This window comes from Lepisma saccharinum, chromosome 10 (genome assembly GCF_977018435.1).
Source record: "Lepisma saccharinum chromosome 10, izLepSacc3.1, whole genome shotgun sequence".
NCBI lineage: Eukaryota > Metazoa > Arthropoda > Insecta > Zygentoma > Lepismatidae > Lepisma > Lepisma saccharinum.
Genome location: NC_139238.1, coordinates 14,856,842 through 14,870,786, shown reverse-complemented (window position 1 = coordinate 14,870,786; position 13,945 = coordinate 14,856,842). Strand labels below are relative to the sequence as shown.

The following is a 13,945-nucleotide window of genomic DNA, read 5'->3' as shown; positions in this document are numbered from 1 at the left end:
TCGCACATTTTCTGTGATGACCTGGGCCAGCAAACACCATTACCTTCAATAGGAAACACAGCGCGAGTGTTGGCCACGGGGAATAGTACCGGGCTCTCATTCCGATGCTCTAGACTTGCATATTTCTAGCCATTTCATGGTGTCGCTTGGCTTATTTCGCACAAATATGAGAATATTCTGACTCATTTTTTTACTTCTTCTCTAAAATATTTAAAATGCAGTATTTTTGCTAAGTCATCGCCACATCTGCCTCCCCTCTGATTAAGATCCCTTATCGCCGTAGAGTTGGGCAACACACACAATGCCTTGCAGGGAAGTGAGTATTTCAGGATCTAGGTGTCCAATTTTTATTGCCAGTGACTGTACAATAACCACATTTAGTATTCTGTCACTTTTTCAGATTCATGACAGTGCTTGAAGTGGGGGGTGGGAATGCTTCAGTTAAGAAATTTTGTATAAAGCATCCTACTAACTAGGATAATTTGCATAGCATCCCCCCACCTACTTCACCCTCTCCACAAGCATCCTGCAACCTGTCCCCAAGTAGCTCCTCCCCTCCAGCTAGGAATTTCCACACCACTCAAGCACTGATTCCTGAATATTTTTACAAAATTCCATGATTTTCTTAGACATAGGTCAATTTTCCTTATTTTCCAAGGTTTTCCAGCTTAGTGGCAATCCTTTATGAAATATAGGACTTGCAAACATAAAACATAATCAAATCTGTCTCTCTCTCATGGAAATCTTGAGAATGCCAGTGATGGTCACTGCCTACACAGCTTACAAAAGGATCATGAAAGCCTGTGAGCAGGCCAAAGTTTAGCATGCTAGGTTTCCTTTTGTTATTATAAACCTAGGTGCCTCATCATCATGCATCTATTTTTCTTATTTTACATCACTTTTATTCCTGTTTAGGATTATAGCAATGATAAGAATGAATGATTAGATGAAATTGATGAGGTGGATGCAAAGTAACACCCGTGCACAGGCCAGGCCTTGAACACAGAAACTTTGGTGACAAGATCATTCACCCATGTTAACAATAACAGTTTCCCTATTTGCAGTGACGTGCACTGAGGAGTAGCTAGTCTAGCAGAGATAGATCAATCAATCTCACATCTCGAATTATATTCAAATCACAATATTTATTGTCTTGTTAAAGCCACCACAGCTCATATGCAACACCTTCTTTTCCACGTACTTCTCGTCCATCGGTGTTCTCCGCGGGCAAAGCAGGCTGGATACCCTAGCTCGCTCTTCTTCAGCCAGGCCAGTTTCCAGGTAGAAACGGCCGGCCCAAGGAAAAGGATGATTTCTACCTCTACTTCCCTTGGCCCCACGCCCCCCGCTGCAATGGTTGAAAGCCCAGGGTTTCAGGTCCCCCAGTCTATCTCCTATAGGACAGATAGGGGATTGGTTTCTCATAATTTTTTTGTAAATCGTCTAAAGAACACAGGGTAAAATTTTCTGCAGTACTTATGTTCTCTGTATTTACACAACCTTTTACACGTTGTACAATATGTGTGTATGTATAATATGGGATGTAGTTTTATTATTTATAAAATGGGAACGTGTTATGTGCAGACAATAATGTTATGCTTTCTTTCTTTTTTTCTATTTCAAATATGGAATATATAATGATTAAATTACAAATATGTGCGCAGGCTCTCTCAGACTCTCGTTTTAGTAGTGTTTTATTTAAATATACTACTCTTTGTCTCTAACAGTCATAAATACGGATGTATTTATTTGGGCAAGAGAACGCGTGTTCATATTGTTGTTGGTTTGATTTATTTTACTTCGCTTTTCTGCCACATTTGGTTATCGCGAAAATGAGGAGTGAGTGATGATATGATGAAATTGGTGAAGGGACCTCATATGAACAATCCAGGCCAGGATTCGAACCCGTGATGAGTGCGCATTCTTGTCCTATGTGTTGCAGTGAATAATGAAATAATTTGGAATGAAAAATGTATCTCAGAACTCAAGAAGTCAAATGAATATCATTGAAGAAACTACAAAAAAGTGTGTTGTGTTTTGTTTCCTGTCACCAAATCAACCAAGCGCGGGGGAGTGGTTATCACAGCGCGCTACGACACCAGGCGTTCCGGGTTCGAACCCCGACCCGGGCATGGGCGTTCCCTGTGCTCGTCCCTTCATCAGTTTCATCCTATCATCTTCACAATTAACCAAATGTGACAAAAAAGCGACGCTAAGTAACAAAAATGAAATCAAATCATTGATTGATTGCTCAAATTGGTTTATTTTACTTCGCTTTTCCGCCACCTTTGGTACAACAAAATAGATGAAGGAACACACACAAAGAACACAAATGGCCAATCCGAGATTCGAACCCAGGATCTCTGGCTTAGAGTCAAATCAAATAGTTTTTTATTTTCGAATGTGGGTGGTTGTTACGTGTACTTTTTTTCTAGTACTCATTCATAATTTTGCAATCTTTTTTCCCGTTATTGACATTCTTCTTTTTTGAAGGAATACTGGCCCTAAAGGGAGGAGGGGTGTGACTCACACCAACCCCCCCCCCCCCTTGAGCACGCCACTGACTGCTACCCCAGGTGTCGATGTCACCGCACGTCACTGCCTATTTGAAGGGCTCAGGTGTAAATCATGGTAAGTGACATTTAGGCCATTTTTGAGTTACAAAGTAACATGTGCCATCCTTCAATTTTCGAGTGAAATTGCCATGTCATACAATTTGCATCGGACTCAGTGAAGCCTTCTAAAATTGGTAGACACAACACAAAAACAATTTATCTACAGTATAGCTTCTAGTAACCTTTTTTCTTAATGAACTCGGAAATGACCAAAATGCCACTTACCATGTTTTACACTCGAGCCCTTCCATTGATAATCTACACCAAGATAAGATAATTTGGATCCACTGACATTTGCATTGGGACTGATGAGCCTACAGCCACCTCCAAAATCATCATTTTAAAAGAAAAGCAGTGAAGAACTGGGGCAAAACCACAATGGAAAAATCAAACTCCCCTTAAAATAACCACGGATAGCCATTTTTGAGAGTAGAAATTTCTAAATATACGATCAGCTCCTTTTGAAAAAAAGAAAGAAAAAAAAAACCTGCATATGCCAGGGTTAGGATGGATAATGAAAAATCATTTTACTGAAAAATAATTGTCACATATTAAATACTCGTGTACTGATATTACAACTTACCTGCATTAATGCTCTGTGCATAGTGTACCAGAGTTTTAGTTGAGGTCCCTGCTGGGCTGTGACCAAGAATGACTGGGAGTAAGGTCTGAAAGAAAAAGAAATGATAAATATTTAATATTTATTTGACTCAAAGCATCGCTTCTTTCCTTTTAAAAAAATAAAATATAAAGTTCAAGAACGATATTGCAAAGTATTTTGTGTACAGACATAATCTTTTAAAACAATAGAAAAGAAAGTCAGGGGAGAAAAGTGCCCTGTTCAACTCCCCTCCACATACACTATTCTTTTAGTTGCATGCAGTTCAGAACTGCATCACTAGGTGGCAGCAGTGTTCAGTCTTACTTTCGGAAAATGTTAGCCGAAGCCAGTTTATTAATGGCCGGAATTAACTTGATACTGCATGTTTGGTGCAAGTTTCTTCTTGTTTCACGTTATTCCTGAATCGAGATTTTAGCTTGCACAGGCAAATGGGCAAGCACTGGCGTGCCCAAGGGGAGTTGATGGGGTTTATAAGTCCCCCCCTCCATAGGCGCCGACTCCATAGGGCTTAGGGGGGCTCGAGCCCCCCAATGTTAATGATGTGGGGGCAGAGCCCGCCAAATAATTTTGCTTAAGAGGATCTAATGTATTATTTTTCTTCTCTTGTAAAGTTTACTCTGAATTGTGCCACATGAACTTAACTTTAAATACACATTTGAAATGTTCTAGACCATCAACTTTGGGGGGCTGAGACCGCTAAACCATCAACTTTGGGGGGCAAGACCGGAGACAGCAAAACACATGACTTATTACTATATACTAAGTATATAATTATTATTTACTATTATACATATATTAATCAGAGACAATGAATTTTATACAACGACTTGTTAAAGACTGTTTGAGAATCCCCTAAAAGAATGCAAATATTTAGGAATATTTTTGATGTGAATGAGAAGGCTGGCCATACTGGACTGCGACCGTTGAGAGCCTCCAGTATGCAATAGATCTTAAGGAACTATGAAAACCTTCTCAATTTTTTTGAGAAATTTTCTGAAGAAGATTCTACTGACGCAGCATCAAAATGTGCTGGATACCTGGAGACAATGCTTCACTTAAAGACATTTTTCTTTCTCTCCCTCTACTGCCATGTGATGGGTCCAATAGAGAAGGTAAACTTGTTCAGTCTCCACGCATTGGTGCTACGGAAGTGGAATCAAAACTAAAATACTTGACTGACATCTTTCAAGAAATGCGAATGTGTTTTGAGCAGTTCTGGCAAAAATGCACAGAGGGCAAACCGAGCCTCGTTGATGAGCCAGAATTGCCCCGGCAACGTCACGTCCCTAAGAGACTTGAAAATCCTGATGCTGCCAAACATCACAAGTTCTACACTCCAAAATAGTATTATAAATCAATATACAGTGACGTGTGTGACACAGCAAAATCATGTGTTAAACAAGGACATGAATCTACAGTACTGCAAAAAGTAACAGCCATAGAGAAAGAATGCATCTCGGCTGTGAACAGTTGCACAACAAACTTTCAGCAAACTCGAGAATTCTTTCGCCAAGATTTGGATGCCGATAGGCTCTCCTTACACATGTCCATGCTTGGTGATATCGCCAAACAGAAGAAAGTGGTTCTAACTACCATGCGTGAAATAAGGAAGTTTCTTTTGGAAGACAGCAACCTCCAGGAGCCAAATTCATGATGGTCCTCCGTGCTGTGCCAGTGACGACAGCCACAGCCGAAAGGTCATTCAGGGCTGCTATTAGCCGACTAAAGACATATTTGAGATCTACAATGACGCAGAAGATACTAAGCAGCTTAGCGATAGTCCACATACATCAAACTGTGCGTGATAATTTGTACCTGAGACCGCTCGTTAATGAGTTCATAAAAAAATAACCCACTGCGTAGAGAAACTTTTGCTTCATTTTTAAATCATGTTCATATGTTTTTGTTGTGTATGTCACTTTATATCTTAGCGTAGGCCTACATGCTAATTTTTTATTATTGCAAAGTTAAATTTAAAAAGTAAAATATTGTAGCAAGAACAAAAAAAATAAAACTATTTTCCTGCAATTTGTGTTAGCATTTATGTAAATAATTAAATAAAACTGTTAAATATTCGTTATTTTATGGGTTATTTGCAACCCATCACGTGTCCGTTGCGGGCATTAAAACACACCCATGCCCTCGCCGGGACTCGAACAAAAAAAAAACAAATGAGCAGACACAAAAGACATATAGACACATTTTCTAAACGTTTTTTATGTTACATTTCATTTGCATGAGGAATATAATTGCTGCTTAAACACTGCAATACGAAGACTTAATTTTTATTTTTAAAAAAGGGAGGGAGTGAGTCATTAATTCATTTCCTTCAGATCAGAGCCCCCCAATAATTTTGACAAGTTGGCGCCCCTGGTCCCCCCCCTTTTTTGCCCAGTATTCCTAAAAAAGATAGTCAAAGATAGGAAAATATGACAAAATGAGGGCTGACTACCAAGAAAAAGTATACAAAACCCCTCCCTTTCGAAAATCCTGGGCACACTACTGGGGGCAAGTATCACTTTGCAAGCTTACTACGAGTGTGATGCATGGTAACTAGTTTGCTTCATTCAAAGTTACCGCAAGCTTATAGCATACTGAAACAAGCTTGTCCATTTGTCACGAGAAGTGCATTTCGAAATTGAAGCAACTGGGTTTCCACCACCAATTATGTGGTTTATTTTATTATTTATACAAAATTTTCCATGTGGGAAGAACGATTTTAGGGAGTGTAAAGATAAATGGTGCACCATTATCACCATGAAATGGGCATTTCTTCAGAAAATTTAGGGTTTTTTTGAAAAAATTTGTGGCTCCCATGTAAATAAAAGGTTAGTTTAGTACAGGGAATTGAAGATATTTAGGGTGTGTTTGGGGTGTGTGGATAAATCACTAGATAGATTTCCATGTCACTCTTGCGAAAGGGAATTAGTCTGTCTGTCTCATGACAACATGGGTGTTACAGGACAGGGAAATTTTTAAAAAATACTACTTTGACCGTTGATAACAGAAATGAGTTCTGTTAATTAGTATTAAAATAAAATAAGCAAAGAAAAATGCTCATAACTACAAGTTCTCTCACCCTACCACCTAATTAAAAAATAAATGGTTCAATGAGTTTTCAAAATTCCAAAAATTAAATTTCTATGTGAGTGAGGTATCACACAATGTAAATTTCATGACTATAAGTTCCCCTTAATTTTCAAAGATTTTTCTTGAAGGAGTTGTGTGGAAGTTAATAAATAACTTTGAAAGTCTGTGGAAGAAAAAAATCATTGTACATATGTGTGGCTTAATAAAAATGACGTCATTCCAAAGCAGTGGGAGCAAGGAATTATCTGCTCCATCTACAAGTAGGGTGACTTCCTACAAACAGAAAATTACAGAGCCATTAGTAAATTTAACACCACACAAAATTTTCTCTAATATATTATTTTGAAGACTATCCCTACATATTAACGAAATACAATTATCAGTGTGGATGCATAGAAGGAAAGATCCACATCTGGTCAAATACATACAATCGGACAAAATGTACAAAGCCCAAAGAATTTTAAGTAAACACGTATCCACTTTACATAAACTTTAAATCTACATATGATACTATAAAAAAGGGGGGAAATTAATTGAAGCCATGAAGGAACTAAATATCATATACAAAAGCTTATAAATCTAGATAGGGTAGCTTTCAAGAAGGTACACTGCAAAAGTACGTACAAATAAGGAACCAGGAGAATTTTAAACTAAATGAGGTTTACATCAGAGAGATGCTCTATTTTAAATGTTATTTAATATACCTAGGTAGTTTTAGTGAAGGCTGTTAGAAAGTCAGGTGTATATACACTAAAGAGAGACTACTAAATATATCTATGCAAATACTTGCATATGCAGATGACACAATAACTAGAACACCAAGAGCATCACATGAGCAGAAAAATGGGACTTACAGTAAATCAAACTAAATATATCGAAATAACTAAAGTAACCACTAATGTTACATCCTTTGAAGTTAATGGCATGTCTTTTGAGAGAGTGAGAGAATTTAAATATATATGTGTCTGACAGAAAATAAACTTAGGATTAGTATAACCAGACAGTGAATAAAGTGTTGGGAAATGTTATCCATCCCTGTTCAGAAAATTTCATAAAGCATCCCCCAGCTAGTAATATGCACTTGCATCCTCCAGCTACTACACATAAGGGTGTAAATAGCCCTAGGTGCTGAAACACCCACCCCGATTTTAACAAACAAAACATTGCTTACATGTTGATCCATACAAGCATGCCTCCACCTATTCCCTATCTCGACCAAGTATCCCCGAGCTAAGAATTTTCACTTTGAACACTTGAGTATAGCAATTGAAACTGCAGAGCAAATGGAGTCCCTGTATGTTAGAAGGAAAACAAAATCCTAATAAGGCCTGCCTTCATGAACGCTAACAAGGCAGGCTGGGACAAGGATTGGAAGCTTGGAAAGAAAATATTTTGAGAAGGACCTTACCAAGATACGTAGATTGTGAATAAAATTAATGCAACCTAGATAGTTTGGTCATATTTACAGAATGGTTGATAAGACAGTGTGCAAAATACTCTGTTAAGATGGACAGATTCAGTGGAAGAGGGCATGCAACTTACTGTGAATTAGGAGCTGGAGAAGAAAAGGAACATAATTTTATGTTAAAAAATTTCTTTATTTCAGTATTGTAAAAATATTGAATGCTTGGTAAATTTCTCTGATGCCAATGAGACTCATGGGGCAAGATAAACAGTAAACTAGATACATAAATATTTCTCATAGGGTGTCCACATGGAGGGTGAAGAGCTCACTTTCCTCTCCTGGAATAAGGATAAATTGTCTACTTATTCTTCTCTTCTCCCTTTATGGGTATCATTAATGTTTTTCTTTTTCTGTGTCCTCTTTCTACGTTTTTCTTATTGTTCTTACTTCCAGATGCGAAGCGTCCGGTCATCGGGAGATGCGGCGATGACCAAGCAAGATAATAACAATATTGCATTTTAAATATTTTAGAGAAGAAGTAAAAATAATAAGTCAGAATACTCGCATATTTGTGCGAAATAAGCCAAGCGACAGCATGAAACGACTCGAAATACGCAAGAGATTCGCTAATTTTAGCGCATCGAAATGAGGGCCCAGTACTACCCCTCGCGCCAAACCCTCCCGCCAAGTTTCCTATTGAAGGCAATGGTGTTAGAAGCCTCAGCTCATCGCAGAATGGTGCGAATCCCTCTGGTCTCTGCCGGTGCCGAGAACTGCCGAACGCTTCCGAACAGGTAGACCTGGGACATAACAGGCACTTTTTTTTTTAGCCCCCATCCCCGTGTTTACAGCCACTGCAGGGTTTCTCTGGAGCCATCAATATTATTTCGCGTGTCCAGTGGCGTGCTCAAGGAGGGGTTGGTGAGGGTCATAATCCCTGCTTAGGCTCAATATTCTTAAAAAAGAAATAAAGGTATAGTGACAGGTAGGAAAAAATGGCAAAATGAGGAATTGAGGAATGACTACTAAAAAAGTACATGTAAACCTTACCCCTTCGAAAATCCTGGGCACGCCACTGGGAATGTCTGCTATTTCCATTTGTTAAGAGGAGAAGCACATATTGAACGATATTAAATCTGCTTTTCTTTATGAAAACACCTGGAGGCGGACCATAAAGGTTCTTGCCTTTAAACGCGACAATTAAGGTGTTTGCATTTCAGTTTCAATCATAGCCTATTTAATAATTTTCATCGTATGAGATAGAATTATCCGTCCGGCCAACTCTCTGTCTTTTCTTTTAATCATATTTATTTAAGAAGTGTAGGTGATTGGCCTGCAGCTTCCTAGCATAGTGAAGGGGCTGCCTTCTTATTGCTGCTATGCTAGCAATGGGGTTTGGATGTTTCTCCCCTTTTCTTTTGTGGGCTCTATGCTCCAACCTCCACTTCCTTGGAGGTCCTTGGAGGACCAGTCAGAGAAATTTGAAATAACAACAGGAGTTAAACAGGGAGATATACTATCACCATATCTATTTATAATCTTATTAGATGAAGTAATAAAGGAATGCCATATAAAAATGAAACAATTCCATGTAGGATACTGGAATATGAAATCAATTAAACTAACAGAGCTCATATACGCTGATGATATTATACTAATAACTAATACACAGGCTAGTTTACAATATAACTTAAATATTCTTAATGAAGAATTAAAGAAAAATAATATGGAAATAAATATAGAGAAAACTAAAACAATGATAATTAGCAGAGAAAAGACAAACCATAAGATAAAACTGAATAACAAAACTTTAGAACAAGTGACAAATTTCAAGTATCTTGGAGTAATTATAAACAGTCAAGGAAAAGAAGAGGAAGAAATAAGAGATAGAATCATGAAGACAGGAAAGCTATATCAAATGATAAACCGAGGATTTATAGGCAAAAAAGAAATATCTACCCAAACAAAATTCACTGTATATAAAACAATTTATATACCAACACTTACATATAGTAGTGAAAATTGGACAATGACTGGAAAACACCTGCAAAATGTACAAACAATGGAAATGAGGTACCTTCGAAGAATAAGTGGGAAAACCAGGAAAGATCGGATAAGGAATCAAACCATTCGGCAATCTTTAAATGCTCAGCCACTACAAGAAACAGTTGAACGTAATCAACTCAGATGGTTCGGCCATTTGAGCAGAATGAGTGAGACGAGACTGCCAAAGCAGATATGGGAAGCACATCCACAAGGAACAAGACCAAAAGGAAGACCAAGAAAGACATGGAATATGAGTGTCAAAGAGATTTTGGAGAAACGAAGCATAAGATGGAAAGAGGCACAGGAAAAGGCGTCGGACAGAAACGTCTGGAGAGCTCTCTGTAACCCCTCGACACCGGCAGGTAGAAGAGGACGCGACTAAGTAAGTAAGAGATAGAATTCTGTCTTTTGAAGTCGTAAGGTGTGTGGTATGAGCTTTTACATTGAATTGGCAGTGACCTTGGCGTTTATCGCAGAGAAATATTGTCCCCCCCCACCTCTCTCTCCGTTAAAAGAATCAACCCTGACGTTTGGCAAATCTTGCGATGACTACGTAAAAATGTCACGCTTCCAGTTTTCTGTTCATTGCCTTCTCTCTCTCTCTCTCTCTCTCTCTCTCTCTCTCTCTCTGTGTGTGTGTGTGGGGGTGTGTGTGTGTGTGTGCGTGCGTGCACATTCCTTCATTCACCTTCCATCCTTTCTTTATCTGCATCGTTTATTTATATCTCTTTCTCCCTCTTGTTTCTTTATTTTATTTTCCTCCTCCTGTGTTTATCTTTCCCTCTCGTTTTCTCACTTCGTTATTTCTCTTCTCTTTCATTTATCCCCGTTTCTCGTTTCTCTTCTCAAAGACACCAAAATATGAACCTCTTTTCCAAATAGCACAACTTGGACTGCAATCTTGCAGACTAACGAAGCTCTGGCGTCTGAATTCACAGCTAGTATAACCCTCTGTGGCCAGTGTGATCCAGACGCCAGAGCCTCGTTAGTCTGCAAGATTGCAGTTACCGGGGTGTACCACGTTGAAGTGAGGTTGACTTATGGGTATTGGGTACCTTCAGCAAAGAACACCGTTACACCTGAAAACAGCAGTAGAAAATTGATACAGTGATAGGCACATTAAGAGTCGTTATTTCAGAACCGTTTTAGCCTCCCCGATGGCGCAGTGGTAGCTTCGTAGCCTTGTAATCAAGGGGTCCCGGGTTCGATACCCGGTGGAGGTACAAGTGGTTCGGATCCCACTATAAACTGTAGGTCCAGTCCCGATTAGCCTTACTGTGCATAAAGTGGACTTAAACACCAAATCAATCAAATTCAGAACAGTTTTCAACTAATAATTTTTCAAGACATCGGTTATTATTTATCAAAGGTTGCCCCCTCCAAATCGTGGCTACGTTCTTGGGGAAAATGGGCGCTGGGCGCTTAGACACATTCCTCCAATTGACGGACCTGTTTTTTTTCTTTCTCTCTTCTCTCTTTTCTCTCTCTCATATATATATAAATACATTTAGGGGTCGCTTTAGAACGTTTAGACGCCGGTTTACAAGAAATGAGACACCAGAAGTTACGGCTACAAACACACTGTACAGCTCGACCACGAAGAGAAGAAACCCCCTTGTGGCGCTGTCGTCGAATTTTGAACCGCAAGCGAGCAAAGGAATCAGCGGCTTACCCCGTAATCCTGCACCTGTGTTGCCAAAATGTGCAGCGTTATTCAACACAACGTCCTCGCCTTCATTCATACTAAGCGCTTGTATTATCATGAAAGGGGGGAGGGGAAACCGTACACAGCGAAAGCAGAAACGTAATATTTAACGTCGTCAAAGTTTTAAACAACGAAGCAAGAGGGAAGATGGAAACACGAGGGCACTCGGGCACAAGCGAAGGAAAAACGAGATAAAACGATGATTGTCCATTTTGCCTGTGTTTGCTGGTGTTGTTCTCATCTTGAGTGAAAGATGGTTTGGGTTCTTCGGCACGTACGGCGAATTTGCATCTTTAACAGGGAAAACCCACCCTCGGAAACAAGTGTAAAAGCTTATAAAAAAGCTAAAAAAAAAAACATTAGAACACTGCCATTCAGTGGCGTGCCCAGGATTTTCGAAAAAAGGGAGCGTTTACGTATAATTATTTTTACCAGTCAGCCTTCATTTTCCCATCTTTACCTGCCTTTGACGTTCTTTTTTCAGGAACGCTGAGGCTATGAGAGGGGTTATGATCCCATCAACCTCCCCCTTGGGCACGCCACTGGTGTCATCATCTCCCAACACGCATGACAAGGAGCCAACGAAGATTAAAAGTTTGTCTGAGAACTTCAAAATCGGCACATTCAATAAGAATGTGAATGATTTGGTATATTTTACTCCGCATTTCTGCCACATTTGGCTAATCGCGAAGATGAGGATGAGTGCTGATATGATGAAATTGATGAAGGGCCACTCACAAAGAAGAACATGCCCAGGCTTGGAGTCGAGCCCGGGGCGCTGGCGCTGTGCTAACTCTTCCGCCACGGAGGCCGGCTCAATAAAGTAACGTTGCATTCACTGTACAGCGGAGAGTCCGGCCCTTGCAGCAAATTACGATGTAAGACGACTGTGTCCAATGAGAAGCCGAAAAAATAGCCTGACATTGATAGAGCCGTAAATGAGTAAAACATGGATAGTTCACACCCTAGAACAAACAGGCTTGAGCAACTCGCTGCCACTTGTGGAAGGTAGCCGCCATTCTTACAACGCTACAGTATCGCTGCTCCCTCTGCAAACTACACGAGAGCGTCCTTCCCCAAGTGCTGTTGGATTGCAAGGTCTGCCCATGAACTTCGAGGGGGGCTCTTGGACCCCACGGATACTATTTCTTCCTAGAAAAGTGACCTATGTTTGGCCCTTCTTTCGTCGTAAACTTTTTAATTGTTCTCAATGATGTGGTCCATATTTTCAAGAAAAGAAAATTCAGAATATGTTTTTTTTAAATATCGTCTCTTTGAAGCTCTGCGAGACCACTCCATTATATATTCCCATAAGTAAATTGTATTTTCTCTCTATTAAGTTGGTGATACTATAATTAGAACATCATCTTTTATGAAAATTTAATAAAGTAATATCACTATTGCATTACTTTCAGTGCCTGTGTCCATAATCCAAGTTCATCTTGAAACCCCAACAAATAATTTCACAGAAATACACGTTGCATCATCAATGAACATTATGCTTTAAATTATCCAACATTAAAGCGAAATATTAGTGTAAATATGTAGTCAGACGTGCATGATTGCAATAGCTACATTGAAAACAATATACGAGAACTTGGGCAAGACGGAGTACTTAACGTTTAATCGTATGGAATGACTGCTGCTAAATATAAACAAACATATTTTTTTCAACATAATTCCATTATTGAATCCTTCCTTACACATAAAAACGAAAGTAACATACTGTACATTCCTTTAGAAACCAATATTTTGAAGAATGTATTGTGCTCCGTATTGCCCCATGCAATGATGTGATAAGATATTTAATCTTCTATTCTTGTTTTGTAATCACAACCAAATCGCATTTTTGCAGTCCTGACACGCGACAAGATAAATACTTAAACTACAAATTGATAATGTATTCAAATTCTTTACTGTACTTCAACTCCTGTACTTCAACAATGAAACAATTTGAATGCACTTTGATCTCTTCACTATGAATGAGAAGCACTTGATTCATAAATTTGTAATTTCTGTATTTGCAGTTTCAATGTGATGCATATGATGAATAATAGTTAGCATTCCTTATCGTAGCTTGTAATTTCATTGACGTCTTTGAATTTAAGAGATTCTTATTTCTTAAAAAGGAGTGATCAAGGGAACTCATATTAGATTAGCTGTGGAGGCACAATTAATTGGCTATAGCAGAACAGAATAATAGGTAGTATGGCCATTCACAGCATGTATGAATAGTATAATATAAATTTGTTGTCGCGTAGGCTTCCTGCAGACAAAATTTCACTTCCCATAACTTGTAAAGTGAGATAACACTTTCTACTTATCTACATCTTTACTGCTGTATATATTATGCTCTAGTTATCGCTAAAATTATAAACTTCGTTTTGATTAGCCTTAGTGCATAAGCAGAAGTTAATAACTTGACAACGAAATAATCTAATCTGTGAAACATATTGTAAGTG

The 13,945-nt window shown here is 38.8% G+C and overlaps 1 protein-coding gene across 2 annotated transcripts in view; it reads right to left on the bottom strand.

Moving 5' to 3' along the window:
* The window catches only part of LOC145993781 (lipase 3-like), a 61,419-nt gene that overhangs the window by 29,878 nt on the left and 17,596 nt on the right, over positions 1-13,945 (bottom strand). For both annotated transcript variants that reach the window (XM_083129574.1, XM_083129575.1), the window contains exon 6: positions 3,199-3,283. In XM_083129574.1, the coding sequence (XP_082985700.1) occupies positions 3,199-3,283 (85 nt within the window). The remainder of the gene's footprint in view (positions 1-3,198; positions 3,284-13,945) is intronic.